Source organism: Rhinatrema bivittatum, chromosome 6 (genome assembly GCF_901001135.1).
Source record: "Rhinatrema bivittatum chromosome 6, aRhiBiv1.1, whole genome shotgun sequence".
Lineage (NCBI taxonomy): Eukaryota > Metazoa > Chordata > Amphibia > Gymnophiona > Rhinatrematidae > Rhinatrema > Rhinatrema bivittatum.
Window position 1 is genome coordinate 255,951,638 of NC_042620.1, and position 13,572 is coordinate 255,965,209.

Below are 13,572 nucleotides of genomic sequence, written 5' to 3' on the forward strand. Positions count from 1 at the left end.
CTACAGCAGCAGCCAATCAGAAGTGATAGCAAACAGCAGGGAGGGCTGGTACAGAAGCACAGGCGTCGCTATGTAGTGGGGCAAGGGTGGGCAAATGCCACCCAAAAATAATGGCTTGCCACCCCAGTTTCAGATAAGGTTGTTTACCTCTAAGGTGTGCGTGTGCATGCAGTGCATCCTTCCTCATGCTGCCACACATGCCACACCTCAGCCCACATACCACCTGGACCCCAGAACTGACATGCCTGAGAATTGACAGCCATTCCCACTGCTTCTCCTTGTTTGCCAGCCCTGCAAGTACATTGGTCCGACCCCAGTATGGCAAGCCTTATGTTATGTTATGTTCTTAAAACTCTTGGGATTGACATGTTCTGTATTCTTATCTCATGATGAACAAGATCAGTATAAAGAAAATTCCAGCCCCACAAGTTTTGACTACACTCATGGAGGTAGATTTTATAAATTTGCGTGAGCGCGTACTTTGTTTGCGCACCAGGCGCGAACAAAAGTACGCTGGATTTTATAAGATATGCACGTAGCCGCGCATATCTTTATAAAATCCGGGTCGGCGTGCGCAAGGGGGTGCACATTTGTGCAAGCCGAGCCCGGCACGCGCTGCCTGTTCCCTCCGAGGCCGCTCCGAAATTGAGCAGCCTCGGAGGGAACTTCTTTCCACCCCCCTCCCGCACCTTCCCCTCCCTTCCCCTTACCTAACCCCCCCCCCCCCCCACCACCTTTATTGGCAGATTACGCCTGCTGAAAGCAGACGTAAATCTGCGCACACCAGCGGGTTGCTGGCGTGCCATCACCCGACCCGGGGGCTGGTCCGGAGGCCTCGACCATGCCCCCGGGCCAGCGCCACGCCCCCCGGTCCCACCTCGACCACCCCCTGACCCCAGACACGCCCCGGAACGGAGAACAAACATTTGGACTGGATCACGGACATCAGGAACAGCAGGCGGACATCTGGACTGGGACATGGACAACAGGAACTGGATCATGGACATCTGGACGAGACATGGAGCTCCAATGAAGAACAGGAAACACAGGACCTTGAAGAAGTGCTGGAACAGGGACAACTCCTGGAGCGAACGACAGAAGGATCCCAGGAGTATCTAACTCCTTGCGAAGGCAATGCTGAACTGAACGATGGGCCCTTTTGTAGGGCTGAGGAGGCCAACGCCCGGGGAGGAGCTAGGAGAGGGCCACACCTGGCTGGCCCTGCAAAAGGAGAAGAGAGGTGCGCGCCCGCATCTTAGAAGAGCTGGAGAGGAAGAGCAGGATCGTTGGTGGCTTCCTCCCAGCCACGTGGAAGGCCCAAAGCAGCAAAGTTGGCTATAGGAGCAGCCCTGCCATGAAGACTGAAGAAGGATGAGCAGGCAGAGCAGGAGGGCTGCAGGCACCGGCAGGGACGGCTTCCCTGTCGGGCAAGGACCCCTGCAATGGTGAGGATAGCTCCCTGCCGTTCTAGGACCCAGGGACAGCCCTAGCTGGGTTGGAGGAAGCAGGAGCAGCAGCGGTGGTCCCGGCCACGAGGAAGAACTCCTGGCGGCTCGACCCTGCCATGCAGGGCCAGCGGCAGCCGGGAAGGAGCCCGGCGACGGCAGCCTGCCTGCTGTGAAGAAAACAGAGTCAACGGCCCGACTGGCCGCTGGAGGTAGGTGACCTGCCCGCGCTCCTCGCGGGCAGGTTCACAACACATGGGGCTGGCAAAAGAGATGAAGCAGCAGAAAGGATTGCCGCCCACCTCCCCCGTGTGGCAGCTGAAGAAAGAGGGAGAGGCCCAGAGGATCCAGTAACAGATCCCAAGCCATTGGTGGCTAAAGAAAGAAGAGGGAGAGGCCTGGCCTGGATGAGAGTGAGATAGAGCCTGCCTGCATGCCTGTGAGAGAGAGGGAGCTTGCCTGTGTAGTTGTGAGTGTGAGAGAGAAGGAGCCTACTTGCATGTATGTATGTGTGCATGAGAGAGAGGGAGCTTGTCTGCAGGCTTGTGTGTGTGCAAGAGAAAGAGGGGAGCCTGCCTGCATGACTGTGTGTGTGTGTTCACGCAAGAGATAGAGTGAGCCTGCATGGCTGTGTGTGTGCATTCAAAAGAGAGAGGGAGCCTGCCTGCATGCCTCTGTGTGTGTGTGTGTGTGTGTGTGTGTGTTGTGTGTGTGTGTGTGTGTGTGAGAGGGAGAGCCTGCCTGTGTGTGTGTTGAAGAGAGGGAGCCTGTGTGTGTGTGTGCACGAGAGAGCGAGAGGGAGCCTACCTGTGTGAATGTGTATGTGACAGTGAACATGTGTGTTAGTTTGTATATAAGAGAGAGAGGATATAGCGGTACAATCCCTCCCTCACTAATTCAGGACAATCTCAGAATGACTGGAAATCAAAAGTTCACAGGCATAGAAAGCAGAGGATTTTTTTTTCTCTCTATTAGTTTTAATTGTTAGATATTATTTGATGTCTCTGCTATTTTGAAATATTTTATTGGTCTTGGGTAAATTTGTAAAAATGTTTGTATGAGTTTTAATTATTGGATGTTATTTTATTCATTAGATGTTTTGAAATATTTATTCTTTTTAAAAGTATGGTTGATGTTTTATATTTCTTGATTTTATTTGTTTTATGACGAATAGCAATCTTTCTGTTTTTCCATTGTTGCACTGCATTCAGTCTGGCTTGTTACAGTTTCCGATTCAGTCATTGTCTGCACATTTCTGTTTATAATATATGTACTGTTTATTCTACTTGGCGAGGATCTCTCTGTTTCTGCATGTGTGACCAAGGTGAGGTATTCTGATAGCATGCGTTTCTGTGGAGGGATCTCAGCAGCTTGACTTGTTCTGTTTTCTAATAGGTACATTGGAGTTTAGGGTCTTGTGTAATATTTCCATTGTTGCTTCTTCATAGGTAGGGTTGTTACTATTTGAATGCTTGGTAGTGCTGTTTACAGTATGACAAGTTTTCTGTATAAGTTCTGTTTCTTTATAGTTTTACATTACTTCACAAAGTGTCTGGCAGTGGAAAGTACTGTTCTGTTGTTTACTGAGGTGACAGCAGAATTTGAAAGATTTTTTTTTTATTTTTTTAGTGTGGTGAATTGTGTCAACATCCTAGGTCTGTTGTTGGGGGCCTTTCTTTGGATACAGCTTGTGTTACAGAATTGGAGGTGCAGGATTTGTATTGAGATTGTCCCTTCTTGTGTAGAATTTAGACTTCACTCACATATCCATACAGAAGAATTGGTTTGAATGAGGCTAGCAAATAATTTTAATGGTTGTTTTTCTGGGAGTTGAACCTGGCCAGATTTTGGGTTTTTTAAATTGCACAGAAGAACTAGGGGGCTCTTTCTATTTGTATCTTTTATAGCAGTTTAAGGCATGAGGGTAGCGTGATGTGTATAAATGTCACTTTGGCTTGCCCTCCATCATATTTGGTTTGCCCTCCTGTTGCCAGGACAACTGGGCAACTCAGGACAGTGAAATGGCCCACTAGTGGAGGCATCCCTGTAGCAGATTTTGGGCATACTTAGGACAGATGTGGAGAACAGTGTTGAGAAAGGTTGAGAGGAAAGGTAAAAGATATGGGGAGGAAAAGAGAATTGGGTTGATATTGGGTTGTATAATACGGAGCGGTGCAGGCTTGTCCCGCACCTGTGAAATGTAATGGAGGGAAAGGCGCGCGGCGGCAAAAGTCGCAAGGGGGGATAGGAGGGAGGGGGAGGGCCCGGGGGGGTTGAAGTCTCGGCGCTATCGGTTAGGTCTGGCAGACAACGGCGAAGCTGGCCGTGCTCCCTGCCAGACTATAGCTGGAGCGAGAGGAGAGAGCTGCGCGGCGATTCTGGCAGTAGGTTCGCGCCGTTTTCGTGAGTCAGTCAAATAAATAAATAAATAAATAAATAAATATCCAAATCTGGAGCTTCAGAGCTATTTTAATCGGCTTTTCAGTTACCTGAGTCTCTTGCAGGGCATCCAGGGAGCGGTTAGTCCAGACTTCCCCCCTTCCCCTCCCTCCCCCGCAATGAAGTCGTAGTGCTGCAATGTATAAGAAAAGCAAAGAGAGAAGGTCATCTGCGGGAGCTGGCCAGCAGCGAGCAGGGGGCAGGAAAGCTGTGCTGGGGAGGAGCTCGGATTAGGTGAGGGACAATCAGCAGGCAAGTTCATTTGTTCCTTCCCCCCCTGCTGTTTCCCCCCACACACACACACACACCCTTTCCCCTTTTTCAGCTTGGGGTGAGAGTGGGCCGGAGGCAGCCCCCTCCCCCCTCTCACATTCTTTCAGCAAGGAGGATTTGGATCCCCCAGAGATTTCTTTGAAAGCCTCTGGTGACAGGTACACTCTTCCCCCAGCGGTGGCCTGCTCAAGCTGCGTCTGTAGTTCGGGGGGGGGGGGGGGGGCTAGAATTGCCTGGGTTTGGGTCGGACAGGAACCTTAGGTCCAGGTCTAACCCCTGCCCGGGGTAGAAGTTCTAAAAAAGCCCCTGCTGTACGTCGGGGAGTGCAGGGGTCTGGTTTGGCTGATAGAGAAAGGCGAGTGAGCTTTCAGGTACAAGATGAGCTACAGGTTACTGGTCATGGGGCACCAGTAAAGAAAAGCATCAGCAACCCCCCCCCCAATGGGTAAAAATAGGTCGGTGCCAGATGACAGGGGGGGGGGGCCATCAACTAGGGGAGGTTTAAGATCTAGAAGCGTCAGAGGAGCTGTGCGCAAAGCACCTTTAGGGGGGGAAGGGGAGAGGAGGCGCCATGCATCCTTACGCTGAGGGGCAGATCAGACAGGAGCTGCAGAAATTTGCCCCTAGGGGTCAGCAGGAGGTCAGGAGTAGTGTGAGGGGCTGAGGGGGGGGAGCGGGTGCAAGGACAGGGTGGTCAGAGTGAGAGAGGATTCAGAGGCCCAGCTGGGGGACAAGTTTCATTTTGGGAGGGACATCGGGGTCAGAGCTCCTAAGAGTGCAGAGAGGAGCGTTAGGTCCAATCCTTGGGGAGAAGAATGGTCAGGGAATTCAAAGTTCCGGTGCATGGGTTCTGCTGTTTTTTTTCTGGTGTTTCTGCAGCTGAAGATCCAGGAGAGTTTCCAGGCACTTCGCAGAGTGAAGCTTGGAGGAACAGAGCCTTTGCATGCCCAGAGGTGGGACAAGAGAAAGGAAACTGGACGTCAAGATCCCAGGAAGCAGCAGGGCCAGAAATGCGGTTTCGTGGCGGGGAATCGGGTGAGTTAAAATTAATAGGAATGAAGTTGAGGAAGGAAAAAAGAAAGCGCAGGAAGAGGGTCAAAACATCCAGCTCAGATACAGACACAGCAGTTCCTCACAGTCATCAACTTCGTCTTCTAGCGAGTCAGACACGGAAGGGAGGCCGGGAGTCATTGTGGGGCCTAGGCAGGATATGGGTCACCCAGCGCTAGCCTCCTTGACGGAATTGTGGGAGGAAGCACCAAAGAGAATGCGTAGGAGGATTAAAAAAACGTAAATATGTAAATGTTTTTAAGCTGTTAGAAGGGAGACAGGGAGGGAGAAAGGACAGGAAGAAGAGTAAAAAGAAGGATGAGAGAGAAAAAGGACCTAAGTTTGCCAAGAATATTTTGAATTGGGTGAGGGGGTTTCTCCGCTTGGCCAGCATAGTAGGTCATTACAAGCCTCATCAATATGGGCCTCTGTTGGCACACGCCAGCAGTATTTTGGGGGCATCCAGGGACTATGAAGGCTGGGCTTGGCTCAAATACGATGAGAGGTTCTGGGATAAGATGGAGGGTAACAGGTACATGTCAAGGGGCACACAGGATATTAACCTGTGGCTAACTCAGATGATGAATAAAAGTACGGGTGCCCCAAAAAGTGTAGGTAGCGGAGGAAGGGTGAGCAGCATGGGTACGGGATCTAATTCCTTTCGGAGTTTCGGAAATACACCAAAGGGAGGGCCGACAATTAAATCCGGAGGAGGCGGCATAGACGTGTGCTGGCGTTTTAATAAAACTACCTGTATGTTCCCGGATTGCAAGTTCAGGCACGCTTGCACAGCCTGCAATGACGCCCACCCAGCTAGTAAATGCCCCATTAGTCAGGGGGTTGCCCTAGGAGAGGTGGAAAGCAATGAAGTGAGGTTTGAAAAGCATTTTTCGTCTATAGTGTTAGGGGAGGTGCTTAAGGGGTTAAGAACATATCAAAACAAGAAGGCAGCAGCGTTATTAGGTAAGGATTTTTCAGAAGGTTTTATAATACCTTATATGGGAACGGGGGGGAGGAGGGGTAAAGCTAGGAATGCTAGGTCAGTAGCGAGGTTGAGGGAGAGGTGGCGGTTAGGAAATTGCAGGAGGAGATAGAGCTTGGGCGCGTAGCGGGACCCTTCAGTGAGCCTCCGTTTTCAAAAAATGCATTTATCCCCTTTAGCTGTTATACCTAAAAAGGTTCCGGGAAAATTTAGGTTGATCCTGAACTTGTCTTACCCTAAAGGTGAATCCGTTAATGATTTTATTCCCAGGAGCGAGGTGTACAGTACGCTATATGTCTTTTGATTATGCGTTGGAGTTAGTTCAAACGGCAGGAAAAGGAGTGCTCTTAGCCAAAGCGGACATTGAGTCTGCGTTTAGACTACTTTCCAATCCACCCAGAGAAAGCCTGCCGTTGTTGGGGTTTTCCTTCGAAGGGAAGTTTTTTGTGGATAGGTGTTTGCCAATGGGGTGCACTATAGCTTGCGCATTTTTTGAGGCTTTCAGTACCTACTTACATGGGAAGTGGAGAATAGGACAGGGGATAGTAGTATGTTACACTATTTAGATGATTTCTTGTTTATTGGGAAGGGACAGTCGGAGAAGTGTAAGTTACAATTGGAAGGGTTTTTGGCTGTAGCGCGCATTCTGGGGGTGCCCATAGCCCAGAATAAAACAGAAGGGCCGGCCACAAAGTTAACTTTTCTGGGAATTGAATTGCACACGGAGGACTTAGTGTCCAGGCTGCCTCAGGATAAGGTTAATAAATTAAGGACACTAGTGCGGGAAGTGGGGCAGGCAAAGAAGATTATGCTGAAGAAAATGCAGTCCTTTGATAGGGGCTTTAAACTTTGCGCGTAGAGTTATTCCGATGGGTAGGGCGTTCATTAGGCGGCTGTCCATGGCTACTGCGGGAGTCAAAGCAGCATATCATTTTATCAGAGTAACACGAGCAATCAAGGAGGAGTTGAAGGTGTGGGAAGTATTTTTGGAGGACTTTAATGGGGTATGAATTATGCTGGATAAAGCAGTGAGCAATAGAGAATTGGAATTGTTCTCGGACGCAGCAGAGTCTTCAGGATTCGGGGTGTACTTTCAAGGAAAATGGTGCGTGGAGCCGTGGCCAGAGGATTGGGTGGTAGCAGGCATTACAAAGAATATCACGTCCTAGAGTTATTCCCAATAGTTGCGGAACTGGCGATTTGGGGTGCAGAGCTCAGCTATAAGAGAGTCGTGTTTTGGTGTGATAACCTGGGAGTGGTACAGGTGATAAATAGGTTGTCAGCAAAATGTTTAATGGTTTCAGCCTTCCTACGACAATTGGTAGGTACGTGCTTAAAGTTGAACGTGCAGATTACAGCTAAGCATGTTCCAGGAGTGGAGAATGTTATAGCTGATGCCCTTTCTCGTTTTAAGTGGAAAGTCTTCAGATCGCTGGTGCCAGGAGCCCAGAAAAACTCAGAGAAGTGTCTGAAGTACCTGTGGACTACAGGGAAGAAGAGGAATGGGAACTGATAAAAAAAAAGTCTGTTGCAGCGAATACCTGGGCGGCTTATATAGCAGGCAATTAGGCAATAACAAGATTTCTGTGGGAAAGGGGATGGAATGGAGGCACAGTGAAAGATGAGTCTGTTGTGCAGTATATTTTATGGGCTAAGTCCAGGGACCATACATTGTCGATGGTAAAGTCACATTTAGCAGGGTTTGCCTGCTTTCGGAAGATTAAAGGATGGCGAAACCCTGCGTTAAGCTTTCGGGTCAAGGGAGTATTACAAGGGTGGCAACGGGAGAGGGCTTTGGGGGGGGGGGGGTGACAGGAGATGTCAAATACGGTACGATGACTTGTTAAGCATGGCAAGGTGTTTGGAAGATGTGTGTTGGTCCGCGTACGAGGTATTGTTGTTCAGGGTGGCCTTCTCATTGGCCTTTTTTGGAGCCATGCGACTTAGGGTCTTATTTTCTAAGGCTATCGCACGCTTGCACTACCAGCGCAAGCGTCCGATAGCTAGAAATCGTAACGCACGCCTGCAAAGGGGACATCAGGGTGGAGTCAGCCCCGGAAGAGGAGGAGTCGGGGCGTCACCGGGACTGACTCCGCGAAGACAGCGCAGACAGCGAAAAGGTAAGGAGCCTTTTCGCTGCCTATTTCGCGCCAAATAACTACACCTTTTATGGTGTAGTTATTCAGTGCGTCTCCGGCAGCGATTACACCGCGGCTGTGCGATCGCTGCCAGCTAGCACAGGACCGCCCCCCTGTTTCGCCCCCCCCCCGCCCCCTTTTACCACCAGATTTTCTGCGAACTTAGAAAATCCGCCGCTTAGTGAGTTAGTGACTAGCTCGCAAGTAAATGCCGCTGGGGCAGGGTTGATGTTGAACCATGTTTGGATTCAAAGGGATAGTGCAGGGGAATATTTGAAAAAGTCTAAAACGGATCAATTTGGTAAAGGCTGTTGGATTAGAATGGGTAGAGCGGTGCATGAATTAGTATGTCCGGTATGAAATCTTCAGGAATATGGGAGGGCGAGGCCTAAGGTGGGAGGTTCTTACTTAGTACACAAGAATGGTATGCCGCTCACGAGTTTCCAATTTTCTAGAGTGTTAAAAATGGTATTGGAGGCACTAGGGGGAGACGCGAGCTTGTACAGCTCGCATTCCTTTCGAATAGGGGCGGCTATGACAGCGGCGGAAATTGGTTTGGCGTAAGGAGAGATTAAGGCAATAGGACGATGGAAGTCCGAGACTTTCAGGTCTTACATTAGAAATTAAAAAACAAATAGTGGTATTACAGGGGTTTCTTCTTTTGCAGAATCAGTAGCAGTTCATAAAATACAAGAGTGCGCTTGGGGTTGTGGGCCACTCCTTCATTCATTGGGCAGAGCAGCGTGCTAAAAAGCGGACATATGGAGCGAATTTGCAACTGGAGAGACTTCATTGGAGGATGCGATGATTGGGAAAGCGAGATATGGTCTGGAACAATCTCTTATCCTTCTTGCAGGAGCAGGTTTCTTTGGACAGTGTCCCAAAATTGTTATTGGTCCATTTGGGGGGGAGGAACGATATTGGCAAGAAATCGTGTAGGGAACCGATTTCAGCCATGAGAAGGACCTGGCGAGGGTAATGATAAAATGGCCAGGAGTCCAGGTGGGGTGGTCGGATATTATCGTTTGTTTTAAGTTTAAGGACGAGCCAATCTGGAAGAAGGGTGTCAAAAAAGTTAACAGGCAGATGGGAAGGTGGGTAGTCGCGCAAGGAGGGTTCTGGGTGTGCCATGGCTGGTCAGGTGACATGTTAGATGGGGTTTTGTTTTTTAGAAACGATGGGGTGCATCTTTCGGACATCGGGTTAGACTTATTTAATAATGCCTTGCAAGAAGGATTTGAGGAGGCAATCACCAGAAGATAAAGGGCCGCAGTGGGGGGAACAAGGAAGTAGTAACTTCCTTGTTTTGTGGCGGAAACCCGAGCCCAAGTTCAATGTTGTAAAGAGTTTGCTGTTTAAAGGACACCGGGGGGGAGGGGGGTGGGCGGAGTCTCATGCAGGTGGGGAGGCTGCAGCACGAGAAGGCCGGAATGAGCTAGGGGGCTAAAGCTCAAAGGCCATGGCTGGCCCTCGCTGGGACGAGGCGGGGCAAGTCAGCATGGGGGGGGGGGGGGGGGCGATATCTCACTTACCTCTGGGACGTGGTGGTGAGCAAGGGCCTAAGCGAAAAGGGGGGGGGGAATTGTTCCAGCTGACATGTCAGCATGATGTTTGTTGTGAGGGCTCGGGTATGTTCAATAAACTGCGGCCTTTTATAACGCCAAGAACGAGTGTGGTTTTATTGTGGAGGGATGGGAAGAGCCAAGCGCAGATCTTGACTCCTCACGTTAAGAATTCCATGTGTATTATGTACCCAAAATGAATGAATCTCAACTGGGCAGACTGGATGGACTGATTTAATCTTTATCTACTATCCTTTATTATGTTACTATATTTTTATTTATTCATTTTGTCCTAGGCAATATTGCACCTCAAGTTTTATAGTCCATAAGTAATATATTAAATTGTCACTCTACAGTAAGTATGCAATTTATATACTGCAAATTTTCTGGAGCCTTTTGTTTGGTCTATGTACAGGGTGTCGACTAGACTATAAGCTCTATGGAGCAGGGACTTTCTCTTTTATATTACTGTACAGCGCTGCATACATTTTGTAGTGCTATAAATGAAAAGTAGTAGTAGTAGTAGTAGTAATAGTAGTAGCAGCAGCAGCTTACCTTGATCTCCAGAACCCTTTCCTCCTGCTGCTCCTGCAGTACTTTCAGGCCCTGCAGGTGGTGCTCCTGTAAGACTGTAGTGGCTTTCAGCTTCTCCTGTCATTAAGAAGAAAGTCGGGGAATTAGTAAAAGGTTGGGGCCTATCATCAACATTTTATCAACAATCTTACATAAGCTTTTACTAACTGAAAAAGGATGTTACCTCATCCGAGAGCATGGTGAGGAGGCACTGCATACCTGGCAAGCATTTGAGTCCATCCCACCCTGCCCCAACCCAGACGCATGAGATCATCCTGTGTAAAGGGGATACTCCCTCTTCCACTAAAATAAACCTTTACAAAGAATGGTTTCCTTCCAGAATAATTCAAGGGGAATGTGCAAATATGTCTCTTTATTTTTTTTTCTCTAAAAGTAAATCTACTGTTACTGGACAATTTAGTTTAAAGAGAGAAATCAGATTAGCAGCATTAAGGTTTTATGGAATGTTTTGTGCCCCGGAGTTGTTAACCAGGAAAAGAGAAAGGTATTGCAGCTAACAGACTGCAAGAGGGTCCTCAGGTACGGGCACACAGAACCTGACTCCACCCTTTTGTAAACCTTTCATCGTTCCTTTGTGAATGCCACTCTTGGCTGTGACAGCTCTTTGCTCTCAGAATGGTGCACACACAAGAACAGACGAGTCACCCCGAAACAAAATAACTATTCATTTTATTTGCCTTACCCCCCCCCCCCCCCCAGAGGCCCTGGCATCTTAAACAGATTTTGGTAATTTCCAATGGGTGTCAGTACTCCATCTCAACAGCAACATTTCCCTCCCACCATGAAAGGAGGCAGTGAACCTTGGGCCACGTTCCACCCCCTCCCTTGATTCTGAATCTGCTCTGAATGTTAATTTTTGCCTTTATTCTGGTTTCTCAAGTCAGAAGACGTGATACACTGCTAGGGAAGGACCAGGAAAATTACAGCCCATAGGCATCTTCTAGACGAGAGAGAGGAGACTCCCAGAATGGCTTTATGACTAGTCTCTTATTTTGAATCTTTCTGTCCATACCTTCTTTCTCCTCGCTTTGTCTCTGTGACCCTTGCATATCCTAGTTCTGGTCTCATCACTGCCACCAGCTCTCCATGTGCCACTGTCTGTGACAAGTCTATTGAGCGCCCAATAATGAAAATTGAGTGATAAACTCTTTAGTGCAATAATTTATCTTAGATCAGACTATGCATGCTGGCAGGGCACATATTGCGTGTCTATCCATCTACAGTCACGTAGTAGACGACAGCAGAAAAAGACAAATCAGCTTGACCAGTCTGCCTAGTTATTTTTTTGTGCACACGGCTGCCAGTCACAGCGTGCGACCACCTGCAAGATATGTCTCCCTGTTAAGGAGTCTCTTTGCCTTCTTCCTTTGTACTCCGTCACTTGGATAGACGAGCGTACAAGATCCCCGCTCAGTTCCCCTCCAGCACCTCACTTTTTCCGTATCTAACAAGGCTCTGTCATAGTCTAAAACACAGCTAGCAAAATTAGCAAGGCTGTGGCCCAAACATCCAGCCTCCTATGAACCTGCACAGCCTGCCGGGCAGAACTGGTTATGCGAATACTTGCATTTCTGCTAGGGCTTCTATTTCTTACTGCACTTGCAGAGATAGCATTTCTAGTATATATATATATATTTTTTCTATACAGTATCTCTAGCCTAAACTAATGTAGTCGGTGATGTAAAAATTACTATGCCTCTTCCCCTCCCCGGAAGAGAAATGTGATCTCTGGAGACACACATATTTCTTCCCTTTGAGCAGGATAAAGCTCCTGCCTGTCCCTGCTCCCTCTCTGGGCAATCATTATTTGTAAATATTCATTTCTGTCACTGGACCACCTTTGCTCTGAACTGCAAGGCATGAATATATTCCGCACAGTACCTTATACTGCTGGGCAGCATCCTCCACAGTCACAAAGCGCTGCATGGGCTGGCTTACTGGCGCTGGTGTCTCCCCCACCAGCTTCTCCTCCTGCTGCTGACAGAACTGGCACTCCCTCTCCATTCTGCACAGGTACGCCTGGATCAGTGCTCCCAGCAGGTGGTTCGGGGTATATCTCTTGTCGGGGTGCTCCCTGCGACAGAGGGGACAGGAGCAGGCTGCTTGGCCTCCCCACAGGCGGTCAATGCAGCCACGGCAGGTGTTGTGGGAGCACTCGAGGATCACAGGGTCCTGGAGGGTGTCATAGCAGATAGGGCAGAGCAGCTCTTGCCTCAGAGACTCGGGGCCTAGCATTGTGCTGGAAGACGAGCCACCAGGTGTGGTTTTGTCTGGGTCTGTCTGCATCTGTGTTTGTGGATGTGTGTGCGAGTCCGTCTGCCTCTGCGTATGTGTATTTGTTTCTTTGTGTCTGTGTCTGGAGGTGTGCGTTTGCCTGTCTCTGTGTGTGAGTCTATGTCTCTGCTTCTGTGTGTCTGTGTGTGTCAACTCCTGCTGAGGGAGGGCCTAAGAGAGAGGGAGTAGCTGGCAGCGCCTTCTGCTTTTTTTCAGTTTCCATACCTGGAGAACATTCGGTGTAATTCTACACCTCAGTCCTGTCTTAAAAATCATTCTTAGAAACATTTCTCTACCGCCTCAGCCCTCCGAGACCTCATAAAGCATTATTACATAGTACTATAAAACAAAAACACGCATGCGCGTGGTATCATTCACCACTGCCACCACCTTTTGATTAAGTAATTTACAGCTGAAATATTTGGGAAGCAATTGACACAGATTACATTATTCTAAACTGCGTATTAAAAACCAAAGGAATTTGATCAAGAGATGAAGGGATCCTCTTCTGTCCTTTATCCTAGAAGGCCAGGTCAGTCCTTGCGCAGTCCTAACAGCCCTTGGACATGGATCTTCAAAAGAAAGGGAGGATATACCGACAAAGTGCAAGGTGTAGGGTGGAAAGCTCTTCAGCGGGGGATGGTCTCAGTAAAGGTAGCATGGATGGATGTAAGTGCCATGTAAGCAGACTGGATGCTGGATGGGTGTTCCGAAACAAACTTTACTCCTGTAGATATTCCACTATAATTAACTAGGACCATACACATTTAGGGGCCAATGCAAAAAATGTTGTGCTGAAAGCGGGCGCTGAGTGT

At 48.7% G+C, this 13,572-nt stretch overlaps 1 protein-coding gene across 2 annotated transcripts in view; it reads right to left on the minus strand.

The window, feature by feature from the left end:
- The window catches only part of LOC115094131 (zinc-binding protein A33-like), a 64,126-nt gene extending 50,992 nt beyond the window's left edge, over positions 1 to 13,134 (minus strand). Inside the window, exons 1-2 of one of the 2 annotated variants that reach the window (XM_029606869.1) lie at positions 12,365 to 13,128; positions 10,445 to 10,540 (exon numbers count right to left, since the gene is read on the minus strand). In XM_029606869.1, coding sequence (XP_029462729.1) covers positions 10,445 to 10,540; positions 12,365 to 12,769 — 501 coding nt within the window. In that variant the 5' untranslated portion in view covers positions 12,770 to 13,128. Of the gene's footprint in view, positions 1 to 10,444; positions 10,541 to 12,364 lie in introns of both variants that reach the window. The other variant, XM_029606870.1, reaches the window with a different exon arrangement.
- Positions 13,135 to 13,572: the final 438 nt, after the last annotated feature.